General features: G+C 40.3%; 1 protein-coding gene across 3 annotated transcripts in view; it reads left to right on the top strand.

The window, feature by feature from the left end:
* The window catches only part of spire1a (spire-type actin nucleation factor 1a), a 32908-nt gene that overhangs the window by 15198 nt on the left and 2313 nt on the right, over positions 1-15397 (top strand). The window contains exons 4-18 of one of the 3 annotated variants that reach the window (XM_029443909.1): positions 2053-2178; positions 5514-5588; positions 5710-5874; positions 6279-6365; positions 6875-7004; positions 9215-9262; positions 9584-9738; positions 10099-10180; positions 10313-10455; positions 12301-12324; positions 12846-12875; positions 14036-14173; positions 14273-14343; positions 14850-14877; positions 14994-15166. In XM_029443909.1, the coding sequence (XP_029299769.1) occupies positions 2053-2178; positions 5514-5588; positions 5710-5874; positions 6279-6365; positions 6875-7004; positions 9215-9262; positions 9584-9738; positions 10099-10180; positions 10313-10455; positions 12301-12324; positions 12846-12875; positions 14036-14173; positions 14273-14343; positions 14850-14877; positions 14994-15166 (1475 nt within the window). The remainder of the gene's footprint in view (positions 1-2052; positions 2179-5513; positions 5589-5709; positions 5875-6278; positions 6366-6874; positions 7005-9214; positions 9263-9583; positions 9739-10098; positions 10181-10312; positions 10456-12300; positions 12325-12845; positions 12876-14035; positions 14174-14272; positions 14344-14849; positions 14878-14993; positions 15167-15397) is intronic. The other 2 variants (XM_029443910.1, XM_029443911.1) reach the window with 2 other exon arrangements.

The raw sequence follows: 15397 nt of genomic DNA, 5'->3' as shown, positions 1-15397 counted from the left end.
ATGAAAGAGCCGCATGCGGCTCCGGAGCCGCGGGTTGCCGACCCCTGTCTTAGGCTACGTTCACACAACCAGCCTTAGTGCTCAATTTAGATTTATTGCTCAGATCAGATTTATTTTGTTTGGTTGTTCACATAATTTTTTTAATGTGGCCATTATCAGATTCCAGTGTAAACTAGTCACTGTTCTGAACTGAACCGCACGCCCTGACGACCAATAACAAAGACATCACATGCAGCACGCTGGCGTATGGAAGTAAACATGGAGGACACTGAAGTCAGCGTTTTACTGTTTAATTTATAAATTGACGGCAGTGGAAGCCAGCGACTATGTGACTAGATGATAAAGATGCAGCCATGAGTCGTGGGATTTTGACTTCATCCAAAATTTGAGCGCAGAATTCTGACAAATGTCTTTCTAGAGTGACGTAAAAGTAACATGAATTCCAATTATAACTTTTCAAAACCTGATTTAGGACCACATTTGAAAGTTGCCCAAATCAGAATTTAAAAGATTTGATTTCATGTGATTTGTGTTGGTAACACTGTTATGAAAAACAATCTCATCAAAATCAGATTTCTGCCTAGCTTTAGAAGCAGATTCATCCCATTTTTACATCAGGTCTGTTAACAGAGCAGTGCATCCACACGTCATCATCACTCCAGCTCCAAACAAATTCCCCTGATGGGGGGGCTGTCACGCTGTAAATTCCCCAAATAGCGTCTGAATATGAGACTGGCAATTATAGCTGTGTAAACACGCTGGTATTTGGGGAATAGGCTAAAAACAATTCACAGCCCGTTCCTTCCATATAATGAACCCGGTGTAAAACCCATTAGGTCTGTTTTCTGCCAGTGCATGTTCCTAATTCTTCCAACAATCCCTCTCTTGAGTGTAAACTGCAATATGTTGGCATGACATGGCTGGAGTAGATGGCTGCACATTCCTGTCTGACCTCCTTCCTTCACTTGTACTCTGCTTCTCTGTCGGGCAGAGGTAGGTCGGGTCGATTAGGGTTGAGCGAGAGGAGAAGCTGACCAAAGATGACAGGATTGGCTAGTGATGCATCCCTCTAAGACAGGAATGGTTAGATGTTGAATGTGCTGACTGGGTTTCCTCATTGCTACGGTGAAATGGAGTGAACGAAGGAGTGGCTGCATGGGCGGTCATCCTCTTACCAAAGCTTTCAATCTCTTGAGTTTGGATTATATTCCACCTTTTTATTATCGGTCAGGCCGTCAATTTAACACCAAGTTTCCAAACTATGACATTTAGCACATACTGTGAACCTACAGTTTTCCTTCAGTGTTTCAAGGTCTTGTGCTCGATAGGGATCATTGTTTTTAGCATAAACCGTGGAAACCACAGATGCAGCTGTATTTTGATCATGGTCCTTTAGACTCTCACTGCTCAAGTCTCATCTTACCTGTAAACATTCCTTCAACGAACAAGGAAGGAGACACTTTCTGCTGAGTCAGACATTCCTGTGGCTAGCCAAGCCCCATCAGGAGAACATGAGAATATGTCACTCGTCTGGTTTCTTCCTTTGTGTCACAGCACTGGAGATAATTTGACAGCTCATCCATTACTCTGGCAGGCAGCTTTTATTATCTTTACAATCGCAGGCAAATACCATAAGGGTCAGAGCATTAAATGGTGCATAGCTGATGCTAGTCAGGCAATGTAAATCAGACTGAACAATCGGGTTCATGCTGCTGAAAGCTCTGGTACATGATCCGCAGAGGGTGAAGCCTTCTGATATTGGTGATCCTCTGATGTTTTCTCTAGCGCCACCGTGAGCCAGACATTTTGTTTTGTTTTGGATGGATTGTCATAAATTGCTATACCCCCTCAGGATGAATTGTAACTTATATTTTCTATTTCCACTTCCATTTAGTTCAATCATCAGGCCAACATTTTTGAACAAATATCTTCATAACTAATAACTATTCCCGTCACCCCTGAGCTGCTAGCTGTAGAATCTTACCTCCGCCGATCAGCTACCTTTAAAGAATCACTATATATAACAAATTCCTGACTTTCTTTCCTCTCCAGTTATGTTCGTCCCACCTGCCCAGCCCATCAGCCGCCCCCAGCCATTACCGGGCTGTGTGTCGTGCTCTCTATGCCGAAACCAGGGAACTACACACCTTTCTGGACAAAATCAAGAGTGCCAAGGAGGTAAGAAACTCTGCGAATTATTAATAAATCTGGTGATAATGCACTTTCTACACTTTTAATAATTGTTATCCCAATTCCCAAAATCAGAAAATTCGGTCCAAGACTCATCCTCTAATCATTTGACTCATTTGCGCGTCACAAACCTATCGAAATTGAAAGTGATAAAGAAAATGTGTGCACAGAGGCACAGAACAGATGAAAGTACCAAACTCTCTCGTCTCTGGGGGTTACCACTCTGCTGCTATGGTGTGTGGATTTACTGTGTAAAATTCAATTGGTTGAATTGGGATCTGAAAGGGCAACAGACTTTGTAATACTGGGAAAAGAAAATACCAGAGTGGTGCCCAGAAACTGTACAATAATAACAGAACGGCCCACAAAGTGGTAATGGTCCAGAAGGATTGAGACGGTGTGCGTGTTCCTGTATGACCTCCTTGTCAGGTCAGTTCATCATCAATACATGCACTTGGCATGACTTAACTCTTCATGGATGTGATCTGGCATCCCGTTTCTGATTTATTTCTGATTTATTTCTCTACATGGAGTATTTGTACTGGAGTTATTGAATCTGATTAGTGAGGGATTCCCTATTGAGACTGTGTTTTAGACTATTACCCAACTGTTAAGCATGTCATAAGTAGCTTGACAAGACCCAGATATTACAGACTAGTGTGTATGACATATTTTATGGACAACGTATATAAAGTAGGGATGCGCCAATCCGATACTGATCTATTGGATATCGGAGGGAAAAAAAGTATCTATCTTGTATTTAACACTGGAATTCATTCCTTTTTGTTTTTCTTTTTATACTTTAAAATTCATTTAGAATATTTGAATGATGCTGAACAATCAATGAATGCTGCAAAATGTTCTGTGTATAAAATAAAAGCAGCATCACTGCATAACTAAGTCAGGTTGTGGGCTATGTATTTCTTGGTTTTTAGTAGCGTAAAATATTTGTTTCATATATAATAATAATAAGCTTTATTTGTATAGCACCTTTCATACAAGAATTGAAGCCCAAATTGCTTCACAGCAAAAACATAGTACAAGATTAGACGGAGCATTTGCAGTACAATAATCACAGTGTTGATGTAAATGAGTGAAGTATCATTAAAATTAGTATTAATTAAAATAGTATAAAATAACATTGGAATTCATGCCTAGTTTCCCTATCTGTGCCGTACTTAACGACCCTCCTGCCGGGAAACCACATTCATTACACCATTCTTGTAAATGTTTTAAACTATCAGAGCCATATTTTGAAAGCATGAGGTCAACAATGGGCACCTGCGGCCTTTCAACTGGTTTACTCTCTTTGCTACCCATTCTTGGTAGTGTTCCCGTTAAAACAAACCCCAGTTTAAGTTTTATGAAATCTATCGGTTAAAGCCAGTTTTTATTCAATAAAATATATTTTTTCCAAACACATTTATCAAAGAAACTTCCTCTTTTTCCCGTGGTAACACAGTCTATTTGATCTCAGGTTTTTCAAAAATACACACTCTGAAATTTATCGAAGTTACCATTACACATTCAATGTTAGACCAGGTATAGCACAAATGAACAGTACAGAATGAAATTATTTAAATTGGTTTAAAGTGCCATAGAGTAGCAGCATAAAAAAATTTGCCATTAAAAGGCTAAAGTAAAGAGATAAAATATCACCATTAAAAGGCTAAAGTAAAGAGATGTATGTTTTTAGCTTACTTTTGAAAATACTGAGAGCTTGCTTCTCTAATGTCTGCAGGTAAAGTGTTCCATAGCTTTGGTGCATAATTGATAAAGGCTACATCTCCGAGTTTTCTTTTGATGATCATAATGTTCTTGGGGGCACATAGTTGATTAGAGAGTTGGCAGTGTAACTTGGTGCGGTTCCGTTTAGGGCTTTGTATACAAGAAGGAGGACCTTAAAGATACACACACATACACACCTAACGGTATCAGCAGCTACTTAAGGTGGTGGTATCGGGCATGAAAAAGTGGTATGGAGCATCCCTTTTATAAAGTGCAGTATAGAGCTTGTGGAGAAAAAACATTTGCCCAACTCGAGCATTCAAAATGTAACGCAGCTCTTAAACACTTAGTAGTACAACATTGTGTTTAGAGAAGATGATCACATGACTTATTCTATTGCCTGTCAGACTGCGTAGCTTTGCTGCACAGTCTGTACACACTCATGATGTGAAATGTGTCTTCTGTAGGACGTGTGAGTCATGCAAACAACTTATGTAATATATGGTTATAGAATCAAGTTTAACCTTATTACAGCAAATTAAGGAGCTTACAGAAGGGGGCCGCCAGGCTATAGGGGCTGCTTTGCACTCCCTGTGGCACTGAAAGTCACTGGATAGTTGCTAATAAGTAACCATACACAGTGTCGCACATGCTTACAAATTAGGAGGCTAGTCAATGAGTCTTTCTTTCAGTTTCTCTCACTGTTGTTGTTTTTCTCTTTTCTCTGTTAGTATCTATCTGCTTCTTCTTGTAGGATTCTTTTTCTCTCAGTATAGAAATAAACCAACATAAATACCATGGCTTAAAGGAAGGAAGTCCTGGGTAAAAAAAAAAAAGTGGAAGGTAAATTGGCAGCAGAAATACATTTTGGTATTAGAAGAGAAAGGTCAGATCAGCAGAAAACAAGATTACATTTAGGACAAAGGCATTTGTTTCAGCAGTAAACGTGGGTGCGGATGAATAGATGCGTAGATGAAAAGAAAAGCAGCTGCAGCTGTCAACAGAGGACGCTTTAGGCTTTACTTTCTTTGAAGTGATATCGTAGATCATGTTGGATTCATCTGGTCTGAAACAACTTTTACCTGGTATAGATTTGTATTTATTACGAGTATTTGACTGTTTATGATCGAGGAAAATTGAAAGCAAGCGCCCTGTCCATCAAATCTGGGCACCTTCTTCGTCTGTCGTGCCCTCAGTGGAAAACAAATCCACTAAAAGAATAGTGAGACAGCAGAGTAACTATTTACTATATATACTTGCCACATGCAGCTAAAAACAATGAGAGCAATCATCAATTTACCAGGTTTGACATTTGAACTGGTCACCCAGAACTTTCAATAACTACTTATATGGGATTCAGCAGATGAACATTAATAGCAGCCATTAGTTTACTAGTTTACCCCCCCGGTAGATTGTCAATATAGGATGAGAAGGATATCGACACATTCATGTGACACAGCCATCGATTAATTAACCACACTGCTTTGACTGTAGTGACCTCAACTTAATTTCAGCCGGTACTGTGAATGTATTGGTAATGAAAACATGTTTAATCTCTATTGGTATCTGTTTTCTTGTCCCCTTTTCTTGGCTAGAACCTTCGGAGGATGGAAGGCGAGACTCGGGAGAATCCTGTTAAAGACCTCGATGAGCTGCAAAATGCAGATTGGGTAAGAATAGTTTTTTTTCTTCTACACCAAGCCCTGATGGTTTTAACCCTGTGACCTGTTGGTGATTCTATAACTCGTGTACTACAGTAATTATCATCACATTACTCTTTGTCTCCACCAGGCACAGTTCTGGGTGCAGGTGATGCGAGATCTACGAGATGGCGTTAAATTAAAGAAGGTTCATGAGCGTCAGTACAACCCATTACCTATTGAATACCAGCTCACACCGTACGAAATGCTGATGGACGACATCCGCTCCCAACGCTACAAGCTGCGAAAAGTAATGGTAATGGAAAAGTCAAGATAAGCAGTTATTTCTATTTGACCTTCTTCTCTTTGTTTGGAATAACTCTACTGTAAATAGGGGTATTGGTGCCATTGCAGGTACAAAATAAATAAATAAACGATTACGGTGACCTTTTCTCTCTCTCTCTCTCTCTTTCTCTCTCTCTCTCTCTCGCAAATTTTATGTCTTCATAATCTCAGAATATACAAGTTTTATACAGTCATAGGACCTACACATTACAATGAAATGATTTTCTTTCTCTTTTTTTGTCTGTGCTTAATAATAGTCAAATTTCTGGCAATGGTCATTTCTCAATGCAGGTTTCGACGACCTTTTCATTGCAGCTATTTAAATAATAATAATAATAATCATCATCCTCATTAAATTGAACAATGTCTTTCCAGGTGAATGGAAACATACCACCAAAATTAAAGAAGAGTGCTCATGAGATCATTCTTGAATTCATCAGGTCGCGACCGCCTCTCAACCCGGTGAGTAGTACACAACATGGTATGGCAACATTTAGAGTGTGACTCGTATGATCATTATCGTCTGTATTCAACCCGGTTCTGAGAACACTGCACAGTAGATGCCAAATAACTGTGAATTATGGGAACATAATTTAATGTACTGCCATCGTTACGTTTTATTATTTATACTTCTTCGATTATCCTCTTTACTTTTTATTTCACTCTATTTTGTTTTTGTCAACTTTTTACTGTTGATCATTATGATTTAATTTACATTTTACTACTTTTAACATCTTAAGCTTTGTCAATTGCTTGTAAAGCACTTTGATATAAATTTGATTAGTTTGAAATGTGCTATATAAATAAAGTTTGATTGACATGTTGGTATTGGTAACAAAGTGATAGACTTTGACTAACAGAATAGTTGGATGACTTAATGCTATTACAAAACTCTTTCTTGGGAGCTGGAAAATCTCCTTTTGGTCTCCATGGTGGTAGTTGAGGGCTCACTTGTGTGGTTGTCATGACAGGTCGCTTCCCGTAAACTGAAACCCCACCCGCAACGTCCCCGGAGCCTCCACGAGCGCCTGCTGGAGGGCATCAAATCTGAAAGGAAGCTCAGGCCGGTCTCACCGGACATGATCCGCAGAAGCCGCCTCGGTAAGCCGCCAACAATCGCACACTTTGACACCACTAATGTTTAAATGCACAAATGGCTTTTAAACAAAAATGAATGTGTTTGTGCAACATTCTATTCAACCCGTCAAACTAAACCTTTTAGTTTTATCTGAAGAAACCCCTTAATTGTTTCTCATCAGCAAGTTTATCTGCTTACCTACTGCTTTACGAGCCTAACCCCCTCCACTCGGGACAAAAACCATTAACTTTGACTAACCACATCCATTATGATTACTCTAACATCCTTCTTCCGACATTGATCTGCTCACTTAATCACAAGTGTCATAATGTTTAAACAGGGATCACTTTGACTGCAGCTGCGAGACTTGAGTTGTTTGCTAGACCTCCTAAAGAAACCAGCTGTGGTTACTGACAATTGTGCTCTGATAAGCTAGCATTGCATAAGGAAGTAGATAACTCTACTGGTATGTAGTCGTCATTATTGGCCAATTGGCCATGTTTCAAACATTTAAGGCTTTTAATCAGATAAAAACCGCAAATATGTTGTCACTGTTGTATACTGTACAGTGCGGTTTACACAACACCTTTTGTAATGGGATTCAGGAGGGTAATATGGAGCAGTGGTTGCGTAATCGTACACATGGGAGGCTCTACAGGTTGATCCTAAACATAATTGTTTTTATAATGTTTCATAAACCGGATGTTTTATAAACTTGGATGATTCATTAATAACTTCACCATCCATTTTAACTCATGGATTTCTTTTTCTCCTATTTACTCCCATTTTCTTTATTTCAAACATGGGCATGTCTGTCAGTCATGCGACCTCTTAGCATGTCTTACAGCTTTGACTCATCAGGTAAAGATTCACGTCACCTACTGTGTCCCTATTGTTGTACCAGTTTCATTCCAGGCTATTTTAAGGTTTGCTCCTGCTTTAAACGGACACACACCCTTTCCTTTTAATTATTTTGTGCTTGTGTATGTATTAGACACTACTGTACCTAAGGAAAAGATGGGTCATCAACCCAGTGCAACTAAATGTCACACTGTGAAATGGTCACTTTGCTGTGAGGTAGAATAAAAATGTGCAGCGTCAGAGCAGGAATCCTTTTTATTTTAGGCATGTTATGAATGATGTAAGTTTGACAGCGTGCCCTGGTTATAGTAGTTACTCACAGGGGACCATCTGTGGTCTAGGTGATGAGGGATAGCCATTGAGCCGGAGCCAGTAGGGTGAGATTACAGATTGACACTCTGCCCCTGCAGCCAGTCTGCCCTGCCTGTCACCCTAATCCGCTCTCACTGAGGAATACAACAAATGACATAACACTGTAGCAGCAGCCTACCTCTAGTTGAACGGCAGATGACCGTCATAATGTTGCACTACAGTTTCACAGGATGACCATAATCCAGATAAATGTATGGGAATAACCTTTTGTGCGGTGGCTGCACTCATCGCCTGTGGCTGTGTTCTAAATCGCACACTAACATACTATTCATACTATGTGTGACGTAACATTGAGTGTGTACTGCGTTTCGACTGCATAGTATTTGGATTTTGTGTATGCAAGAAATGCCCGGATGGATACTAGATTAGCAAAAATGTCTAAATATGAGATGTGAGCTCTTCAGGCCGTAAATAATTTGCTGTTGCATAAAATAATCACGTGTTATGGCGAGTGAAACTAAGGTACGCGGGAGCTCACATATATCATGTACTGTAGAAAACATAAATATAATGTAAATATTTAATATGTTTATAATATTTAATAAATGTAATTTGCCTTAAAATAGTCCTGGATAATACTAAATTGAGTGTAGTATTTACATTTGTGATAAACAATTTTCATTCAACGGTAGCTCGGAGTCATGTGATGCAGAACGTATGCATTGCTTGAGTTTATATACTCCAGTGTGAACAGTCTGCTATTAATCGCATGCTTAGTTGGCAGTACATACAGATTGAGTATGTTAGTTTGTGATTTCGAACACAGCCTTCCTCTGCTTCCCCTGGCACTTCCCCTTCACTCTCCCTCTGTGCTTTCCAGTTGTGCACAACATATTTTTGTGAGCGTAGCCCCCAACTACACAGCATCTCCTCAATTCACACCCATGTGACAGATGCTTGTTGCTGTCAAGTCCTCACTGTGGAATTAGTTTGGTGTCAGGAATGAAAATGTGCATGTGTACTAAAGGTTACATATTCGTTTTTTTTAAATCCTTCACAGGTGCAGGGAAAAGCATCAGCACTCCTCAGGACTTGTTCCGCAGCTCAGGTAAAGAAGCAATGTCTTATGGGTATGAAGCCAGCATCAGCGGTGTGTCTACTGGCCTTTTATAACAAAGAACTTTGAAGAACTTTAAGGCAGTTTCATTTAGATAAAATGATTGATTGAACATCTGTAATATAAGTATATGGTGGAGGCTCACCTTGGTCACCATGTGGCCTGTTTGTACTGACTGTGGTTTCATGTAATGACAATACAAAGGCTCCCATAGTTTACACTGGAGATGGCCAGCTGTAAAGATAAGGAGATGGTTCATGAGAATTTATGGTTCACTTGTAATTAAAGTTAAATCCTATCTTTCACCCGCAGACACTCCCGATGCCCCCAGGAAATTGGCTGTCAGCACCCAGTCTCTGGCCGATGGCACCCTGGGACCCAGTCAAGGTGGAGCGCAGCCCCTTAGCCAGAGGAAGAGGCTGCTCAGAGCGCCCACGCTGGCTGAGCTGGACAGCTCCGAATCAGATGTAAGATTTTGGACTCTTATTGTCTGTGCCTGTAAAATGATGAAGATTTAATACTTTATTGTCATTTCAACATAGTTGATGGGATTGGTGAGTTCACGCAACAAAAACAACAAGAACCCCACTTGCATACAGTGACCACCTTAGGACATAGAAATGAATTAATATTGCTTTCCTCATCAGCCCCTTTAATCCTGTTATAATTTAGCAGCGTGAAAAATGTCTGCACTATCGTGAAACTTTAGTATCTGTTTCCACAAGAAGAAAAGTCGAACCCTAATTGGTTTTTGGTTTTGCAATATCAAAATAAGTTAAAGCTATCAGTATCGCGTGACTAAATAAGTGTAATCTTCTGGTTGACAGGAGGAGCCCACACGGAGCACCTCCAGTATGTCCACGTCTTTGATGGAGGACACGTCACCCGAGTCTGTAACGGGGAAGAAAGGTAAGAGCTTACCTGTAACATATTGTAATGTATTACGTTCTGCTTTTTGACCACTACAAACGTAAGCTGTCTTCATAACGTTCTCGTTAGCAATCGTTTCACATGTTGTTCTTTTTTGTCCCATGACTCCAGCTCCTCCAAAGTTCCTGCCCGTCTCTGCCATCCCACAGCCAGACAAGCGTCAGTCTCCACAGAGGCGGCACTCCGTCGAGAAGAAGGCCCCCACCAGTGTCCGCCCCTTTGTAGCTCCATCCAGACAGATCTCCAAGTCTTTGGTATGTACAACTGTGGGAGCTATCTCTGTTGGTTTAACCATCACAGCCTGGATGTATTAATTAAACATAAATGAATAAATGAAGCCTCTGAGGTTGATTACAGAGCTTGCATTAGTGACCTAACTTACTGCATCAGTTGCAAATACACTTATATTAGGTGATTAAACTAAAACCCTATCACATAGGACTTGTATTATCTGGGGAGCTTTTTTAGTCATTTGTAATAATTGTATGTTGTTTGTGATCTTAATCCAAGTCTGCCATGTCCCTAATTTGTCAAGTTAAAATTTCACCCTAATTGACCTGCCATATGTCACCAAACACAGGCCATGTGATAATATTATCGCTATCTTGGTGATTTACGGTAGTCTTCTTTTTTTAATTTAATTTATTTTTATTTTTTGGCAAGGCGTTTCGTTTTCTCTGCGCCTTTTTTCTGCCTCTTACTGGTTGAGAATAAAATAGAATTATAAATTAATGTTTTGACAGCATTTTGGTTGCAAATTCAGGAGGCTCATCTCTCTACACAGAATGGAGAGTCACGGCCAACATATATTATAAACATAAATAGGCCTATATAATATTTATAATAATAAATATTATATATTTATAGTTATCCTTAGTGTATATATATAATATATCCTATAGTATATGCAGATGTCACAGAGCCTTGACTTCATATCTGGGGGAAAATCAGTAATTTCAAGTCAAATACAGACTTTGCTTATCCCGTGCGAATGTGCTGCACGAAACACAACCGTGGAGGGGTTATAAGACAAACGTGGAGGGGTTATTTCTAAATCGCATGAGGTCCCCTGGTAATATGGTCCCGTGCGAATAGGGCTTATGATGCTAAATTATTCTTTGTTGCTATATTATTCTCCTTAAATGTCACTGTTCTCAGCATCTCTTATCAGGAACATGTAAATCAGTCTGCTCAGTTACACAATACAACTAAACGAAAAGGAGAACATGCTACAAGAGTAAAAAGTACAGGCATACATGAAGTGAGGTTGTAGAATAAAAAAAATCCTACACATGGAAATTACAATTTGAATTTCCTCTAAATCTACCAACAACACTGGATATAAACAATGTATCTGATACATTTCCTCCCGTCCTGTGACCGGTCATTCATTTTCCATGAGATCATTCTTTCTGAGTAACTCTGCCGGTCGTATGATTCTAGTGAGGTTGATGAATGTAATTGAAACCACAGGACAGACGTTGTACGACGGGGATTTAGATGAAATTGGTTAATTCTCACCACTTGTTAGTTTAATAGCAGACCTCTGGCGCCAAACCAAAGCCCCTAGTTCAACCATCATCAAATCAGAATAAATGAAACGTAAAACCCCGGAGAGTCATCACACCATTTTATTATATATTTATTAGGGCTGTGGAATTAACGCGTTAATGTCGATTAATCACAGAAAAAAGAACGCGTTAAAAATATTACCGGTAATCGCAGATTAATCGCGCTCCTAGATGCCCCTGACTTTTGGTCCGACAGCACGGAGCTCTGACAGCACCCGTCCCCGCGCCCGTCCCCCCTTTGCACGGAGCTCAGAAAGCACGGAGCACGGAGCTCTGACAGCACCCGTCCCCGGCCCCCGTCCCCCCGTCGCACGGAGCTCAGAAACCACGGAGCACGGAGCTCTGACAGCCCAAAACGTACCTTACCTTTTCACTTGGAAACCTAGGAGTAGATGTAAAACAAGAATATCTGCGTTGCGGTTCCCCTCCCTTTCTGGTACTCGTATCTCATTAAAATGTTTACACTGGTTCGCTGTCTTATCCCAAAGTCTAACTTGCAGTCATTTCCTATTTTATACAATGCTGCAGCTGATGGCGGATCCCAGTGCCAAGGTAACCTGGTCAACCAATCCATCACCATCACCCCCATTTTATAATGTTTCTTCATAAAAGCATTTTTTCTATATGACAACTGAGAGTGGGACAGATTAGACGTAACCTCCTGGACTGAAAAGTGAAGCCAGTGTGGAAGTGCCTTAAACTTGCATTTTGGTCTCAATCGCTAGTTTCCAGTCTTCTTCGTTACAGCATGATGTTCATGTAGTAAATTATGATCCGATTTTGAGTAAAAAGCAGGGTAGGCTTTTGGACGTGGCTACGTTGTGATTGACCTGTCAATCAGAATAGAGGCTCAGAAATGCGTATCCCTCCCCAGCTCCACCCTCTCGTTACTCTTACGTCATCTTCTTTCATACAGTTAAGGGGAGCAACAGGAGAGAAGGCAGCCTCTCAAAATATCCTCCAATAGATTCATCTTGTATTACATTTTATTAAGCATACTGTCTGTGATTAGCTGGTCGGATATAAGGTCCTGCTTCTGTTTGAACATCATGTCCCCTCTGTCTGCTGGTCAGGTGGAAGCCACCAGTGGTGCCCAGGGCACGGTATGTGACTGTTACTGTTACTGCGTTTCATAAAAAACACACATCACTGTGTGGGGGAACACACCCAGAATGCCGTGTATTTCAATAGACCTGTTTTTAGATGAAGGGGAGTTTGAGTCATCACCATTTGTGTGAACGGGAGATTTGCGGCATACTGAAAATAGCTCGGGGAAAATTAAAATGATCTGTAAACATTTACAGCAGAGTCTCACATTTTCTAATCCAAGCCAACTGAAGGACTGTGAGAGTAAATGATTGGTGAAGAAGTTCCCCGAGGAATTTTCAATTTGACTTTGGGTGCATTAAGCTATTCAGTTCAGACCAAAGATAGATGGGTATGTTGAAAATGTTAAATGGGCTCCCAGCTATGTCACACATCTCCTGTTGACAACAGCTTGCTCCATGATGGGGATCCACTTGCAAATTGGTTGCGTGGGAATAATTGTTATAAAACAGTCATAGTATCACATCATAGTATAGTTATAGGTCCATTAATGTCAAAGATAAACGCATAGTGCAAAAGAAAAGTACAATTCTGCATGTTGAACTAGCTGACTTCTAAATAAAAAAATCTCATCCAATATGTTTTTGTTAGTTTTAAGAAGGGAATTCAGTAAATAGAATAATTGAATAAAGTAAATTGATAGCCAAAAGCTGTGGACCACCAACATGACGGGATTGTTGCATCATCGGCATGCTCTGTATTTTCTGTTCATTGACACACTGTCGGTGGAAGCATCATTTGTGGTTCACGGAGAGTAAGATTGGTGTTTTCACCTTCACCATCTCATGGCATGATCGGTCTTTTGTTTTAAAGGAATACTTCATCCACAAAATGAACATTTGTATATCAATCAATCCCGTGTTACCTTGAATTCTTGAAGAAAACGTATTTTTCCTTGCATACCTCAACGCTGTGAGAACCCAAAAAACAGAGAAAAGTCTTGATGAATTAAGGTAAATGGAGGAACCGTTTACTTCAATATACAAATGATCATTTTGTGGGTGAACAATGCCTTTTTTTTAATGCTGTGTCATTGGTGTCATTCTCCTTGGCAGCAGATCCCATCACTTTCTGCTGTTGCACTGTTTGGGGCTAATCTGTGTTCTAATCTGCAAATGTAAGGTTAGTTTGCTGATGTGATGCGTTTCACCTCTAGGAGGAGTTCTGCTACCCGGTGGAGTGTCTGGCTCTGACGGTGGAGGAGGTGATGCACATCAGGCAGGTTCTGGTGAAGGCCGAGCTGGAGAAGTTTCAGCAGTACAAAGAAATCTACAACGCCCTCAAGAAGGGAAAGGTAGAGTTTTTATTGTCGGAGCAATACTGTTTCTGTCTTTATTTAAATGCAACAGATACGATGTACCTCCATCATCTCACTTGATGCTTTACTCTCCAGGTTTGCTTTTCATGTCGGACCAAGAGGTTCTCTTTCTTCACCTGGTCCTACACCTGCCAGTTCTGCAAAAGGTAAATTGAATCGCTAGAACTACTCAATTTACAGGGGAACTCCACCAATTTTGGTCTGTTTACACGTGTTTAGGACGTGCTATTGCATATGTGGAAATAAAGTGTGTGAAATCTGATACATTTTTAGATTAAATTACCTTGAGCGTCTGTTGGGTCTGAACACTTTGGGAAGAGGGATAATATTTAGGGGTCAAGAGTTAGTAAGAAGTGATCTTACCAGATCTCAGTAGCTACTTATCATCGCCGCTTTAAGTTAGCGACTGAAGGCTACACTAGCCAGTACTAGCATAAACCCCTGACTCTCCAAACCCTACTGTCTCTGGTCGAGTTGCATGTAATGAAGAAGAATGTGCGGAATAGAAAAGACGATATGATTCTGCGGAATCAATTTTAATATTTTACTGATTCTGACGATGCTTTAGGAGTAAATTGGTGGAGTGCTGATTTTTTTAGTAGCATCTGTTCAGTATTGTCCAACATAACGACTCATTTTTTATCTTCTCCAGGCCTGTGTGTTCCCAGTGCTCTAAAAAGGTAGGCGGCTGTTGAACAATATTCAACACACTTTTGAACACTCACTCTGTTGACACTTGTTGGCACTAAAAGGTCGCCATAAAATCCATCAAAATGTTTTGTTTTTTTTACCTCAGATGCGGCTGCCATCTAAGCCCTACTCCACATTGCCCATTTATTCTTTGGGCCCCAGTACTGTTGCTAAAGAAGAGGCGCGGAGTGGAAGTGGCGCGTCTGCCGCTGCGGAGCCAGAAAAGCACCCATTTGGGTCTGGACACAGCCGACACAGCTTACGCAGAAGTGTTTATAAGTATGTTACTGGAGAACTCATTTCTTTTTGTATAAATGTGGGGAAAATGTCATGCTTTGTCAGATTATTTCTTTCTTTTTTTTAGTGATCCCCTTTAGCACTAGCATAAGCATTGGCTCTTCTTCTCTGGGTCCACATGCATACACTCACAATCACACTGAAAAATTATAACGCAATCACAATTCCTCAAGGATTCATAGCAAACTTGATTAGTAATTCTTAATAAACATA

Source organism: Cottoperca gobio, chromosome 11 (assembly GCF_900634415.1).
Source record: "Cottoperca gobio chromosome 11, fCotGob3.1, whole genome shotgun sequence".
Taxonomy (NCBI): domain Eukaryota; kingdom Metazoa; phylum Chordata; class Actinopteri; order Perciformes; family Bovichtidae; genus Cottoperca; species Cottoperca gobio.
This window is presented reverse-complemented; position numbering and strand designations above follow the sequence as displayed.